We start from the raw sequence: 14,049 nt of genomic DNA, 5'->3' as shown, positions 1-14,049 counted from the left end.
CCATCTTTTGAAATACCCCCCCCCCCCCCCCCCAAGTAGTAATTGGCTTAAGCAAAGCTTTGTGCACTTAAATTTTGCAATGCCATAGCTGAGGTCAGGAAAGGAAGCCAGAACTCTCTAACTCCGAGGCAATACTCTGCTAGAGTTTTCTGCCTCTCACAAAATACTGCAGAAAGCTGTTATTCAACTCACACTTTAATCAACTCAGAACAAGCTGTAACTTCCTATTTTATTTACACGCATAATATGAAAGAATGTCTGACAACTTTTGGTACTGAGGTGCCTTGTTTTCAATCAGTAATTTTAACCTTTCTGTTAATGATATGTCTTATTTTACTTGTTGTTTATATAAGCGGGACTGATGGCTATTTGAGAGGCCAGAATAAATTATGAGAGAAAAAGTGCTGTACCATGATCTCAGCTTTGAAAGCCTGCATGCAAGTGACATTTCAATGAAACTACTGAGCAACTTCGTTAATGGCCTGTCTGAATGACATCAGACACCTGAAGCTGTCCAGATCAACAGTCCTCACTTAAAATACCGGTGTGGGTAATCACCACAAAAATATAGGGCATAAAAAGAAGGAACAAGCTGAGATTAAATAGGGAAATTAAAAAAGGAAGATCCCCCATCCCCTCTAAAAAGTACTAAAGCAAGCAGGAGAGAAGATGCGAGATAATATTAAAGGTCAGTAGGGCAACAGCTGCAGAGAAACCAAGAAGTAAACATTTCAAAATGCAGACATTTATTTTTATAGCATCTTTCCCAGAATTATTGCTGTATCAGCTGCAATGGTGACAAAGCAATTTCTCACTTAGAAGCCTATCTCCTTTCCTAAAATTTCAAACAGCTTCAGGACTGGATACATGTCAGGGGAAGAAGGTAAAAAGGAGTCTTATCATTACATTTTTCAGAGCTGGCACCTGTACACACATGCAAATGCCTGTAAACCCTGTAGGACTGAAACGCTACTCAGCTATGTTCTGTGCTGAGATGGTCACAGGTTACGCTGCAGATAGTTCTCACAGGGCAGGTGTGTTCTGCAAATGAAGATACTCCACAGCCTGATCACATCCCACTGACAGACATCAAGAGGCTTTTTCTCCTAAGGCTATTCCTCAATGGAATTTGGAGACCGTAGGGCACCTTGCATTATCCCAGGTTGCTTCCTGATAAATCCCAATGAACAGACACAGAAAAGCTAAGACATGTTTTGTTTATCCTTGTCATAAGAGTTCCGACATGATGCTATGCAACATTCACCCTCAAAAAAAGGAACCTAACAAGTCAGATTTTTCCCTTTATCCTCTGTAACCAGTTAACAACCCTCCAGACCATATACATCAGATTAAAGGGCTCCTACTGTTCTTTATATTATATACTGTTGCCAGAGAGCAGCTTAGGAAGTAGGACAATCATCAACAAAGAGGTAGCAAGAATCAGTCAAGCTTCATTTTTGCTTGTAATTGGTCATATGAAACAACCACAAGCCTAGCTCTAGCCCTTTACACTATCTTATTTAGTACCACAGACCTTTAGCAACTTTGAATGCCTCTCATGAGAACCTTCACATGAACTTGAAAGTTTTTACCATTCACACACACGGGGCTATGACTCCTTTTTGTACTGCAAGCCAACAGATCGGCTCAGCTGTCCCAAAAACTCCCAGTCCCCTTAGTACATGCCAGAGAGAAAGGAACTGTGAAGAAAAGGATGTTTGGCTGAGAGAAGCCCACTCCACATGGCTGCAGTCTTCAGGAGGCAGCTGAGACAAATCACATAAAAGCAGCTGAAGGGAAGAACACGTTTTTCTCTTGGCTGCCTGCTGTATCAGCACTTAGGAAATAGCCACTCCACAAGCAGAACAAAATTCAATCAAAAGACTCAGAAACTCCAAGCAAACTTGAACAGGACAGGATTTTCCCTCCAAGGTAATGTCACCTTATCTTTAATAACCTCCTAAGACTCTTCCCAGCAATATCAAACAGTGACTCCTTCCCACCCTGGTGACTTGGGTTACTAATCTCAAACGAAGATATCTAAATGGAGAAAAAAATCTATTCTGATTAAATGGATGTTTCTGGGTCATGTTTGCTGGTGACAAATGGCACTAAGTTGAACAGCAACTGTGAGTAATGAAGTAGTGTGACTAGCACTGATTTAACCTTTAATTGGTTCGAGAAACAAATGCCAACTTCTAAAAGGCTCAGAAGCTGGTAGTAAGTGAGAAAACCAACCAGTGATGGAAAACAGTTTAACTGTCAGTGAATAAAAACCATTTTGCGTAGAGCCCCTCCTATTAGAGCAAAGAGTATTTTTGAAGATTAGGGCACAGAAAGAGGGTGGAACTCAGAGGTTCCGCTCCTGCAGCTACTACAGGTTTTCTATTTGACTGTGAGCCCAGCTAATAATGATAGCATTACTATTATACTTCAGCTTCCTAGCTATAAGTAATATTTTTCTGCTCAACACTGAAAATGTACTCACCTGTTCAGTAAAGACTCAAAAATAAGTAAGCACTGCTTTTGCATTTAAGCGATCAGCTAGTAGTGAAAAGACAAAACTATTTTATAACTGTAATTGTCTTACAAGAATTAACCGGACTGAAAACAAAAAAAATCGAGATGAGTCACTGAAAGAAACAAGGGGACATGCAGATGTTTGTTCTGAAGCTATTCAGGTGGAAAGTGGGTATGTCTCAAAAGAAAGGCAGGTCTTTGCTACGACATGTTTTTTCCCTAGCTACCCTACCAAATATAAAGTAAAAGCTTTCAAAACTAGCAACACCACTCTCCCAGAAATGAGGCTCATCTTAGTCTTTTGTCTCATCCCACGGCTTGCCTCCAGCTTTGCACTTCAGTTCTCAATCCTCTTTTTTTTACAGTAATGCCATTATCTCAAGCCATTTCAAGTTGCATCATTCCTTCATGTGCATCACAGGTCAGTGTGATGCAGAGTCTTCCTCATGTGTTTGACCATCCATACTGCTACCTCAAAGATACATTTACCAGAACTGGGTCAGAGAGAATTCCGTCCTCAGAGCACGACTCTGGCCAGGGACCTTCCCAAACTAACCCAGATGTCATGGAGTTTAGGAAGGAAGGAGAAAGGTGTAAATTAGAGATCTTGAGTTTTCTGCCTCTTTATTCTAGGGCTAAAAGCCTTAGCCATCAGCCCTATTCTGAAAAACTTGAGTGTGGGTACAGATAAAGCCATGGAAGTCAGGCTAGGCTCTCCCTTTATTCTCAGCTTGCAATGCTGAATCCTAGTCGGATAGAGCCAAGGCAACGTCCTGCTCACAGGGTAGCTGAGCAGTGGTAGAACACAGGTAAGCCTGTTACCTAAAATACTAAGCTTTCCAAAGCTATGGAACTACAATGCAGTTGCTGATGGGGAAAGCTGAACTGTCTCACTAGTTACCACCCACTAGAAGTGCTCTTTAAGAATTTCGGTCTTCCCCTCGGGACTTCTGTCCCCTCTCCCTGACTTCCCTGGCAGTGTGCGTAGATACCAACCTGCAGGACTTTCTTCACTGGTGGTTGTTCCCCACTACAACAGGAGTCAGTGTTCAACATACCTACACGTCAGATTCCAGACAAGAGAGGTGAACCTGCAGAGAATGTGCTAAGAGGCACTCACACACAGGCACTTCTCCTGGCTTCTCCCCCCCCGGCCGCATTAATTTGTTTTTGAGGGAAAAGATGTTCTTCAGCCTTGGAAAAAAAAAAAAAAATCTGACACAGTGAAGCCAGCAAGAACCGTGTAAAAGAGGGGAGCCTGTCCTGGTTTCGGCAGGGATAGAGTTAATTTCCTTCCTAGTAGCTGGTACAGTGTTTTGGATTTAGGATGAGAACAAAGTTGATAACACACCGATGTTTTAGTTGTTGCTAGGTAATGCTTACACTAGCCAAGGACTTTTTAGTTTTCCATGCTCTACTGACTGATTATTTATCTCAACCCACGACTTTTTCTCACTTGTGCTCTTCCAATTCTCTCCCCCCACCGGGTGGGGGGGAGTGAGCGAGCGGCTGCGTGGTGCTTAGTTGCCACTGAGATTAGCAACACTTGTTTTGTGTATTATTATTATTATTATTATCATCATATTATCATTTTATTTCAATTATTAAACTGTTATCTCAACCCACGACTTTTTCTCACTTGTGCTCTTCCAATTCTCTCCCCCATCCCACCGGGTGGGGGGGAGTGAGCGAGCGGCTGCGTGGTGCTTTGTTGCCGACTGAGATTAAACCACGACAGAGCCACAGCAAGTCATAGAGCCTTATGCCTAGTCAGACTAATACTTTGCTAAGTTATACTATCCCCTGCTTTCACTAGCTATAGCTCGTTGTATCACTCTGAGAGAGCTTCCTGGAAGTTCAAAGAGTTTGATTTTTCAAAACTAAAAAGAAACCCATTCTTTGTACAAATACAATCTTCACCTGTGCAGCCTTCAAAACAGCTGCACTGATTCTGTTAAATGGGCAAGACAGTAAAAAAAAAAAAGTATTTGAAAACAGGTATTCACCCTTCTTCACAATTCAGCAAGAAATATATCTATGAATTGAAGGTGACAAACCATCACCAATGCTCTGTCGATTTCAGTAACTCACTACTGTTCAGGAAAACTGCGCAACTACCAGAATGTTGTTGGCTGCACAGAAACATTGCTCTGATGACAAGAGACATGTTCTTTTGTGAACAGACTGGGCTATAGCTGCATTTTACTGAGGGCCTAATCAGCAGTTACAGCTCACTACGCACATGGCTTTCAGAACAGCGTATAAAGGTGTTTCCTGTTTTTCTCTAGTAAGAAAGAAAGAGGTTTTGTATCACAATCAGATTAAAACAAGAAAAAAAGCCAAGCCTTTTCTGTGGTGAAGCAAAAGAGGAATCCCTGCTATACTTGACAGCAACTTTGCAATTTGAAACAATAACTCCAAAACTAAATTGATGGCAGGAGACAGCCATGAACGTAAAGACTGTTGAAAGAAATTATAAACTTCCACCACAACTCTAATTAAATCACAGGCTGCTTTTTTGTAAGATACCCCTCATTTGCTGTTTATGCCTGTAAGGAGCAATGAAGAGTTAAACATACAGCTGGTTATAGTCTGTCCGGTAATACAATATGATCACTATTTCCTAAAATGCTTTATACAACAGGAATGTTGACTTATAAGAAGGCAGCCCCTCCCAAGCCAGAATGGGAACGGGGACTAACGCCAGAGTGAATAACATCACATTTCCTTCATGGTCTGTTCCCTTCAGCATGGGATAAGGAAATAGTAAACTAATCTCCAAAACTCTGCATATGTGAAAAACCTTATGGACTGTTTGCAATATATTCCCAGTTAGTTTTCTGCTCTTTTTTTCAATTAACCTAGAAGCTCTATACTCCTCATTCCTATGCCTAGCTGGAGTTGTGGGGGAAGCAAACTTTCAGAAAACTTAGTCACCTGTTCTCTTTGGGAATATGAGCCTTGCATCTTCCTTCCTAATGAACGTAAAAGAACTGTAAAAAGACAGCGGGCAGTAGAAACTACTTGTCAACAGCTTGACAGCAGAAGCAAACTTTGCACCACCACGAAGCCAAAAGGGGAAAGGGTGAGCCCCAGCCTCAACTCTTGTGTTACCCGCCCCAGTAAGTGCAGTCATGCGACAGCTGCCATCTGTCTGCTGTACGTGTAGATTTTAGACACCAAGGAGCCTATTTCCTTCCTAAAAGATAATTTTGCCCAAGTCTTACAGCAATAGGCAGGTATCACTAAGAAAGTGCTCACGGGAAGAATTATAAAGAATGTGAATCCTGTGCTGCATTCCCTTTAGCATTAGCATTCACATCTCAGAACAGGTGTCAATGCAGTGTTGCTGAACTGCCAGATCAGACAGGGCTCTCGCATTTCTAAACCAGAGCCAGAGATAATACCCAACTTATTGCAACGGATTTTCTGCTGCCGGGCAGCACTGAAATAAGGCTATTGGAGTTTGTCAGTGTAAATTTGAAGGTCCCAGTTGTTTGTTGAAATTAAAAAAAAAAATGGTGTTCTTTTATGTTAAGCTAGGAAGGAATGCTTCCTCCTTCAGTGATGAAAACTTACTGTCCAAACCCTCAACTCGTGTCTGTAGTACACTTACATTCCTGTGCTTGCTTTTGGTTTTGGTAAAGTGGAAGCTTGGTTTAGGAGTTCCCATACACAGGGAACCATTCTGAACCTTGAGAAGGCAGGTTCTGTGTTAAAGTAATGAATGAAAACAAGAGGGGGAAGCTGCAACTAATTTATATGTGATTAGTTACGATACATACACTGCCGTAACATTGGTCATGCAGGAAAAGTAATAATGGACCTATACATGTGTAAAAGGAAGTAGTGAAGTATTTTCTTGGGGGTCACTAGACCTTTTCTACTTTAGCCATTCAAGAAGCACAAAAACTGTCATTTGTTCTTCTAGTCCTTGGCTAGGCAAATCCCTCCTCTCTTGGCAGATGGGCAGAACGTGAAGACAGGTCAACCTCGGAGAGAAAGAATGCATCATATACAAGATTTCGGAATTCGTTATGATCCGAGTTGGGCATATAGACAGGCTTGTGCATGTATTCCTTTTACAACAAGACCAGCATACTTCTCAACAGGATAACAGCCTAATTTAAGAATAAACTTACCAGGTGACCATCAGTAGTAGAAGGAAGCCAACACAAGCAAAACTTTATCTGTAAAATAACTTAAATATCAAAGTCTCCTGGGGCAGAGGGAAGTTAAGAGAGCAGAGAAGAATAGAAGTGTTACTATTCATTTTCACATGTGCTCATCAAAAGGGACTTTTGCTGACGTGTAGCATGCTGAAAAGGAAGTGTTAACAAATTCTGACAACAGAAGTGTACTGTTGCTACAGATGTTCAAACTTCGGATTGCAACATGCACTGCTACAGCAGTAGAAGAGCTCACCAACACTAAGTTTAGCAGTTGTGGAAGAGCATATATACAAAAATGTTACCTGTAAACCACAGCAGCCCACTGCATTCATTATTGAAGCATTATGAATGACCTTGTATGGAATCCCCAATTTTACTGCACGTAGTACTAAATCACTGTGCGTCGTGGCCCTGTGTTAAGAAAGGAATTAAAGATTGAAAAGATAAAGTGACCAAGTGTTACTAGCATTATAGTTTGCTTTGAAAGTAAAATTAAACCCTTCACAACTAGGGCAATGCAGAAGTGCCAAAAGGGCAACAATAACTTGACTAATTGTTATGGGAAAGTAAAAACTCCAATAAGGCTTCCATATGTCATCTTCCCTAGCTGAAAATACAGGCATCCTCAGTATGTTACGGTTCTTTGCAGCTTTCTGGCATCATTAAAACTGTAACACCAACACAATTGTTACTTTTTAAAATAGCTTTGGCAAGTACTTGAAAAGGAAAGTTCCATTTATCCTTTGTCTTCTGCAGGTGTCTATCGGACATCTGTTCAACTGTAAAGGTCAACTCCATTTGGCATAGACTCCAACGAAACTCCAATATTTCCTTACTCGCTGCACAGCCAGGTCTGCTCCCATCTGCACCAGTGCATGCCAGGAAAGCAACACACTCAAACAAGAACTTTGAACAGACTGAGGTAAACTGCATGCAGTACTTAGGAAAAACATCCTTAGACTAAATCAACTTTTATAATATTTAAGCCAAATTACTCAAATTAACAATGCCTAAGTTTGAGTGATCAAGTGTGTTCTGAAATAATTAAGAAAATTCTAGTTAAGCTTAGAACTGAGCTAAATTTGGCTCCAGGTCTAACGCTCAACAAACACCTTGCGGTGACTGGTGCAAGAATTACTGGGCTTGTAGTTAACACAACTGGGATTAGAGTCCTTCTAAGATGGTAAGTATATATAGATCCAGAAAATCTTTGAACTGCAACAATGTTGACATATGTATCTTGCTTACATGTATGCTTATGTAAACGCTAGGCACTCCCATTTTCCATGTGAAATATGAAAATGCACCTACCCCTTGCCTAAATTATCAAACCTGAACAATGGCCTTAGTACGTACCAAGACGTACCACACATTTCTGTGTGGCCATTCCAAAGAAGGAAGCGAAGAAAGAAACAGCATGTGCCGGTCAGAATTAATTAAATAGGAAGACCGCTTTCACCCTGGTCTGGTTCAGTTACCCTAACAGAATTCCCCTGATTTTTAGTCTGATAATTTTGACACTGCATGTCTGACTAGCACCCATCAGCAGATCAGGTGCTTCAGACTGGAACACAAAGGTGGCAGCAGCTGGCAAGGCTGTAAGGATCAATCATTTAAATAAGAAATCAATTTCACTGGAGGAAAAAAAAAAAAAGAGGAATCTGAATTTGGGAAATCAGAGACCCTGACAGAAACAGGCTCCCAGACCTAGAAGAATGCAGTAAAGAGATCTAAAACAACACTTTGGTTAGTAAACAAACTATGTTCCTGACTTCCATAAGCAAAGGTGATGTAAGAATGCCTGCTCTAAGAAAAGAGGGGACTAGTTTTATGGCCCTGTATTATTCCGTTCACATACATAGGACAAGAAGCACTGGAGGATTTTGTGATTATGCTAATACTGACCAAGGGATCAGCTGGCTTTATTCACTGAAATTTGCTCCAGCCAGTATTTTCTCCCAATAGATCTGTCCATAATGACTGTAGCTAAAAGCAGAAGTGCCCTCATGAGCACTCAGCTAATACCAGCAAAGACTTCGTGGAGTCAGCCCTCTGCACCCAGAGCTATTTTCTGGGTGACAGAGTATTTTCTGTCACTGATACAGGTTTTAAGTTCTATGGGTAGTAATAATATGAATGTTAGCACCAGGCTAGATGAAGGTGGGCTTTCCAGTATGCTACTAAAATTGTCAGGTTCCTGCTAGCACATCCATAGCTGTTACCACACAGGCAGATAAAAACTTGTAGTGAACAACAGTGAGAAGGAGGACAGGGACACAGCTTGTTTTATCACTTTAACCATTAACTACCAACGCCTGAGATTTCCTAAGGCTGCCAGGTACTCTTCTTACCTGCAAATACACTTGAAACTCTACGATCAGCTGCAGTCATATGGCTTCTATCCTCCTCCTATAGGGCTTCTCTTAGGACAGAAACATTCAGTACTCTTTCCTAGTGACCTCATGAACCCCTAAATCCTTAGGGCTCTATGTGGGCATAGGAGCAGTTCTAGCTGCAGTATTAAGAGCTAAGAACATAAACATTTAGAAAGAAGCAACTCATTCAAAAAAAAGCATAGCTTTCAACAATGATGTAGTATGTTAATCAGAATTGAAGTATTTTGACACTGAAACTAATGATGACTGAGGCAGATCAAGATACTGCTTACAAGTAGCAATTACATTTCAATACATGTAGGTTGTTTTTTTTTTCATCTTGTGTACTTACTTGTATCAGTCACTGGATCAGAGCACAAGAGCACAGGTAACGTGGCTCTACACTCTACATGAATCCTAATTTTAATGTTAACATGTATTGAAAGTATAATTAGTATTTCTGAAATACAGCATCATCTGCCCATAAGTACTAGTTTAATATAATATTCTCTTGCCAATTCCCTTCAACCTGTATTTACATAAATTATCCGCTTTTGACAGATGTGCACACTGCTCCTCTTTTTGATAAAGTCTCTCTATTTTTTCACTCACAAATGGGGTGTTCAGTGATTTGATTTTTCTTGTGCCCCTTAACATTGTGGTATAAATCTTGAATCACCAGCTGGAGACTAAAAGCTCTTCTGTATGGCCTGACATTACAGATTGATGATGCCTGACTGAAAAGACAGAAGGAGATCCTTCTGGTGATAGAAAAAGACTACACTTTTCAGCTGGAATAAAAAGTGGAAACAAAAGGCTTAATAAACCAAAATGAGAAGACATTTATAACGACCTAAGTGATTTTAAAAACTAGCATATATCAAAGCAGAAGCACTGTACATCCAACAAACAGTATTCATTCTAAACCAACTGAGCATAAAAGCTGCAGTTTGTAAGTACAAATAGCAACTAAAAGAATACTCTTCAAAACATAGCACATTTCTTAAATATATGATATCCTAGAATTTCTTCTGTTAGCAGATAAAACCTGGAACAAAATATTCTCTATAAAAGCTAGCATGGAGAATGAAACGATAAGTGACTGCTGAAGGAAAGATTTATACATCCTGGAGGGTCCACATTCCTATCTGCAAGGGATATCTGGGCAAGGAAACTCCAAAGCAAGATAAAGTGTAGACAATTGCATGTGTATTTTAATGCAATAAAAAAATTTACAAAGACATAAAAAGTGCTTCTGGTCTGAAAACCAGCTTCTTCATAAAGAATTACAGTTATGGCGTATGGCTCCTTCCTACTGAAAAAAGAGAGTGATCAAGCTACAGCAATAATTAAAATGTTGCTTTGTCTTACCCAAAAGGATCACCAACTACAAGAAATGCGACATCACAAACATCAGCTTCTTTTAAAATGCTATCTGCTTCTTGTTCCACCGTTTCTCGGTCAGCCAAAATCAATTCTTTTCCATAAAACTCTTCCTAGAAATTGAAATTAATAAGAAACACCAAAATAAGACACTTAGGAGTGTTTTCGTATCTCTCTGGGTGCTCGCTCAGGAACACAGGCGATGGACACTGGAAAGGCCAACTTTATTATTCTCCCCAGCAGTCTGACCCACGTCTTAGAGAACCCTGCCTCCCCTTGCAAGAACACCTGAGCTTCCCATAAAGCAGCTCCCGAGCTGACAAAAATGAGTCAAGCACATTATTCTGATACTGCCTTGGGTTTTTATGCCTTCTGTGTCAGTTGAGGAGCTGCTACAAAAGTAGCTCAATCACACCTGCATACTGAAGGTACCTGGGTGGGCTCTAGGTGTACTTTAAATTAAGCAGTCATCCTACTGTAAGGCATCCCCTCTCACAAGTCTGAGCCTAACTGCTTAGCTTAGTTATAATACCGACATCAAACCAGATACAAATATGGCACTAGCTATACCACAACCTAGTTTTTTAGATTTTCCTTAGTAGATTGTAACTAACCACATCTAAGGAATGATTTCATATTAATCCTTCATCTTCAGTTCTCTGTAAGAAATACTTTACTATGTATACAGGTAAATGTCTATTTGATCGTGTCCTTCGCTTTTCTTCAGCAGCTCAGTAATCATCGTGTCTCTTCGTATGTTTTAAATGCCTTTATTTCCAGAATCAACCTCACGTGTAATGAAACTTGTTAGTCCTAGAACATGTTGTCTGACCATCCTGAACATATCTGTCTCTAAGTTACGTGTCACCATACATTTCACATGCACTTTACATGATTAAAGGTTTTTTTCCAGGGCACAGACCAAAAAAGGTGGTTTTGTTCTAAATAGTATTCAGAAAATTTGGGTGGTATTACAAATATTAACAAATTGATAAAACTATTAAGTCAGTTATGGTCCAGAAAGATTTTCCCCTGGCTTCTCCTGTGACTTCAGTGATAGCTTCATCTTTGACCGCAAAGCATAGTGAATTGACAAGAGAACCATCGTACTCGTACAGAAGCTGAGTAGTGCTTCCATAAAAAAAAATCCATCCCATAGCGAGAGTACTAGATATGGGAGCTCTGTTACTGGGTTCGGTTCCCTTTTCTAAAGATGACTTCCTCACCATTTTTGAGTAAGTTTCTCTACCTCTGTAAAATGAGGATATTATTTTCCTTGTGAAACAGACTGCAACCTGTACAGATTCGATAGAAAGGGGACCAAATAGATGTATAAGCAAATCTTGTATCTGTGATTCAGAAGGGTTGACGGCCACCCTGGAGTACTGCTGAGGTCTATACTAAACAAACTACAACAAATTTTGACACCCCATTTGTTTTTATTAAGTATCTTACACTAGATGCAAGCAGTACAGCACAACAGGAGCTGATCTATAAAGCAAAGCACTTGGTGCGGAGAACTCGGTAACAATGCTAACATATGTTTTGGTGGGTTTACCATAGGATGAGACTAACTTTAGTCCAGTACTGTAAGTGAATGCACACTATAGAGCATATTAGGTGCATTCCCAGAAACACACCTTTCAGTTTGTTTTCATCTAACAGAATCTATTTGCATGCTTTGAGACTGCTCCACAACGCAAATCAAAACACATTAATTAGAGAATATATAAAAAGCACTCTCCTGACAAAAACTAAAATGTACTCACTGTGAGGTCACTGGGTCCAAACAGTTCTTTCACCAAGCTGAGGGCCGATTTAGATGGTCAACATCAAATAGCTTTTAATATACGTTTCAGGCCAACAAGATAACCTAAGCAAATCATGTCATTTGAATTTTGAGATCTGATTTTAAAAGCATCGGCACAGGAGGATTTCTCGAAAATCCCTGCAGGAAAGAATCTGTTCTTTATCTCTTGAGAGCTTTCCCATAACTTTTCATGTTGCTTAGGAGAGACTGACCTTCAGATTACTAAATAAACCACTCAGCATTGTCACTTGTATGTAAACTGGGCTGTATTATCAACACTTGGTGATTAATTCCTATATTGCCTCTTAGGCAGTTTCAGGTAAGAGAGCATCTTTTACTTTGTTTTTATTGATCATTTTTCCCAATTACCTCATCTTTGGGACTTCAAGGTTTCCAAAAGACTTAAAACAATAAAAAACAAAACAAACAAACTCCCAAAAATAACCATGCCAAAAATATTCAGTGTTTTTCTATGATTCAGTGTTTTATTTTCAGCTGGCTCGGAATCCATCATTTTTTTTGATAGCAAATGCAGATTTTGTGAAGTAAAAATATCCAAGTAATCATTTCTATTTTGCAATTTTCCAACTATCCAACAAGAACAAAAAAAAAAAACATTTTGATTTGAACGGATTAATTTCAATTCAGATTGCTTCAGTGTACTGAAAAAAAACCAGAAAAACATGGAGTATATCTTCATTTCAAAATAGAGCAGACGATATACCACAGATGGGCCCAAATATTCCAGCCTAGCTTGTATCTAGAAACCACATAATGCTGACCACAAGCTAAAAGTCTCACGTGCTGTATGTACATACAGGTATGCATACATATATACAAGTACGTTATGGCTATACAGCATCCAAGACCCAGATAGCATCTCTGTATAGTACTACACAGCTTATTCGGAGGTGAGATCCCTGTTCCATGGGTAGGCAAGCTCTTTTTCTGGTGTTACTTCAACATTAAACTTTATCTTTCTATGACCAGTGAACACATCAGAGTTATAATTTGTACATTTTTACTACTGCCTTCTCCCATAAGGTGTGTTTACTAATAAAAAGCTTATCTCCGTGTTGTTCAACAGCCCATCTCTGCCTGAACTATGTACGTTCTAGAAGTCTCAACACGGTGAGACAGCTTGGCCCACAAGGAAACATGGAAATGTGAGACAGTCAAATTACTATTCCCAGCAGGCACACCATAATACCTCAGGCTGATACAGCGGTTCAAGGCACCAAAACATGTATTTTTTCTGGTACACCCTTTGATTTTTTTCTCAGATCAGACATTTTTCTAGCCAAGTTCTCCAATATTTCAGGATCTCCGTACGTTGTTAGAATCTGAGATGAGAACTAGTGTCAATGCTTGCAGGAAGGAAAATTTTATTTTCACTCCAGTCTTCTCATAAGGTAGCGAAACGATTTCTCCTATAAAATACAGCGTGTGAAGGTTACGTACATACTTTTTCTGAGAACACGCACCATTAGCTTCTCCTGCTGACGTTACCGACCTACCAGCCCCAGCGCCCTCCTCGCTCCTTGGCTCGAGGGCCGCCAGGGCTCTGCGCGACAGCAGCGCCCAGACCTACCAGCGCTTCCTTGCCCACCGTGAGGATGGACGTGTAGGCCTCCAGGTACACCCTGCGGCACTGCCTCACCGCCTCCAGCCCCTTCACGGTGATGTCCTTGGCGTCTCCCAAGCCCAGCCCGACCAGATACAGCATGCTTGGGGAGGCCGTTACAACCGCCAGGCCCAGTGCCGCCGCCCGTCATGGGAGGGAAAAGGG

At 40.5% G+C, this 14,049-nt stretch overlaps 1 protein-coding gene across 2 annotated transcripts in view; it reads right to left on the bottom strand.

Moving 5' to 3' along the window:
• Nucleotides 1-14,045, bottom strand: part of DPH5 (diphthamide biosynthesis 5) — a 22,624-nt gene extending 8,579 nt beyond the window's left edge. The window contains exons 1-4 of one of the 2 annotated variants that reach the window (XM_009283205.1): nt 13,852-13,937; nt 13,471-13,690; nt 10,439-10,563; nt 6,995-7,103 (exon numbers count right to left, since the gene is read on the bottom strand). In XM_009283205.1, coding sequence (XP_009281480.1) covers nt 6,995-7,103; nt 10,439-10,563; nt 13,471-13,506 — 270 coding nt within the window. In that variant the 5' untranslated portion in view covers nt 13,507-13,690; nt 13,852-13,937. Of the gene's footprint in view, nt 1-6,994; nt 7,104-10,438; nt 10,564-13,470; nt 13,691-13,851 lie in introns of both variants that reach the window. The other variant, XM_009283203.1, reaches the window with a different exon arrangement.
• Nucleotides 14,046-14,049: the final 4 nt, after the last annotated feature.

This window comes from Aptenodytes forsteri, unplaced genomic scaffold (genome assembly GCF_000699145.1).
Source record: "Aptenodytes forsteri isolate BGI_AS27 unplaced genomic scaffold, ASM69914v1 Scaffold181, whole genome shotgun sequence".
In the NCBI taxonomy this organism is placed as follows: domain Eukaryota; kingdom Metazoa; phylum Chordata; class Aves; order Sphenisciformes; family Spheniscidae; genus Aptenodytes; species Aptenodytes forsteri.
The sequence above is the reverse complement of the archived record's forward strand: the minus strand, read 5'-3'. Positions and strand labels throughout refer to the sequence as shown.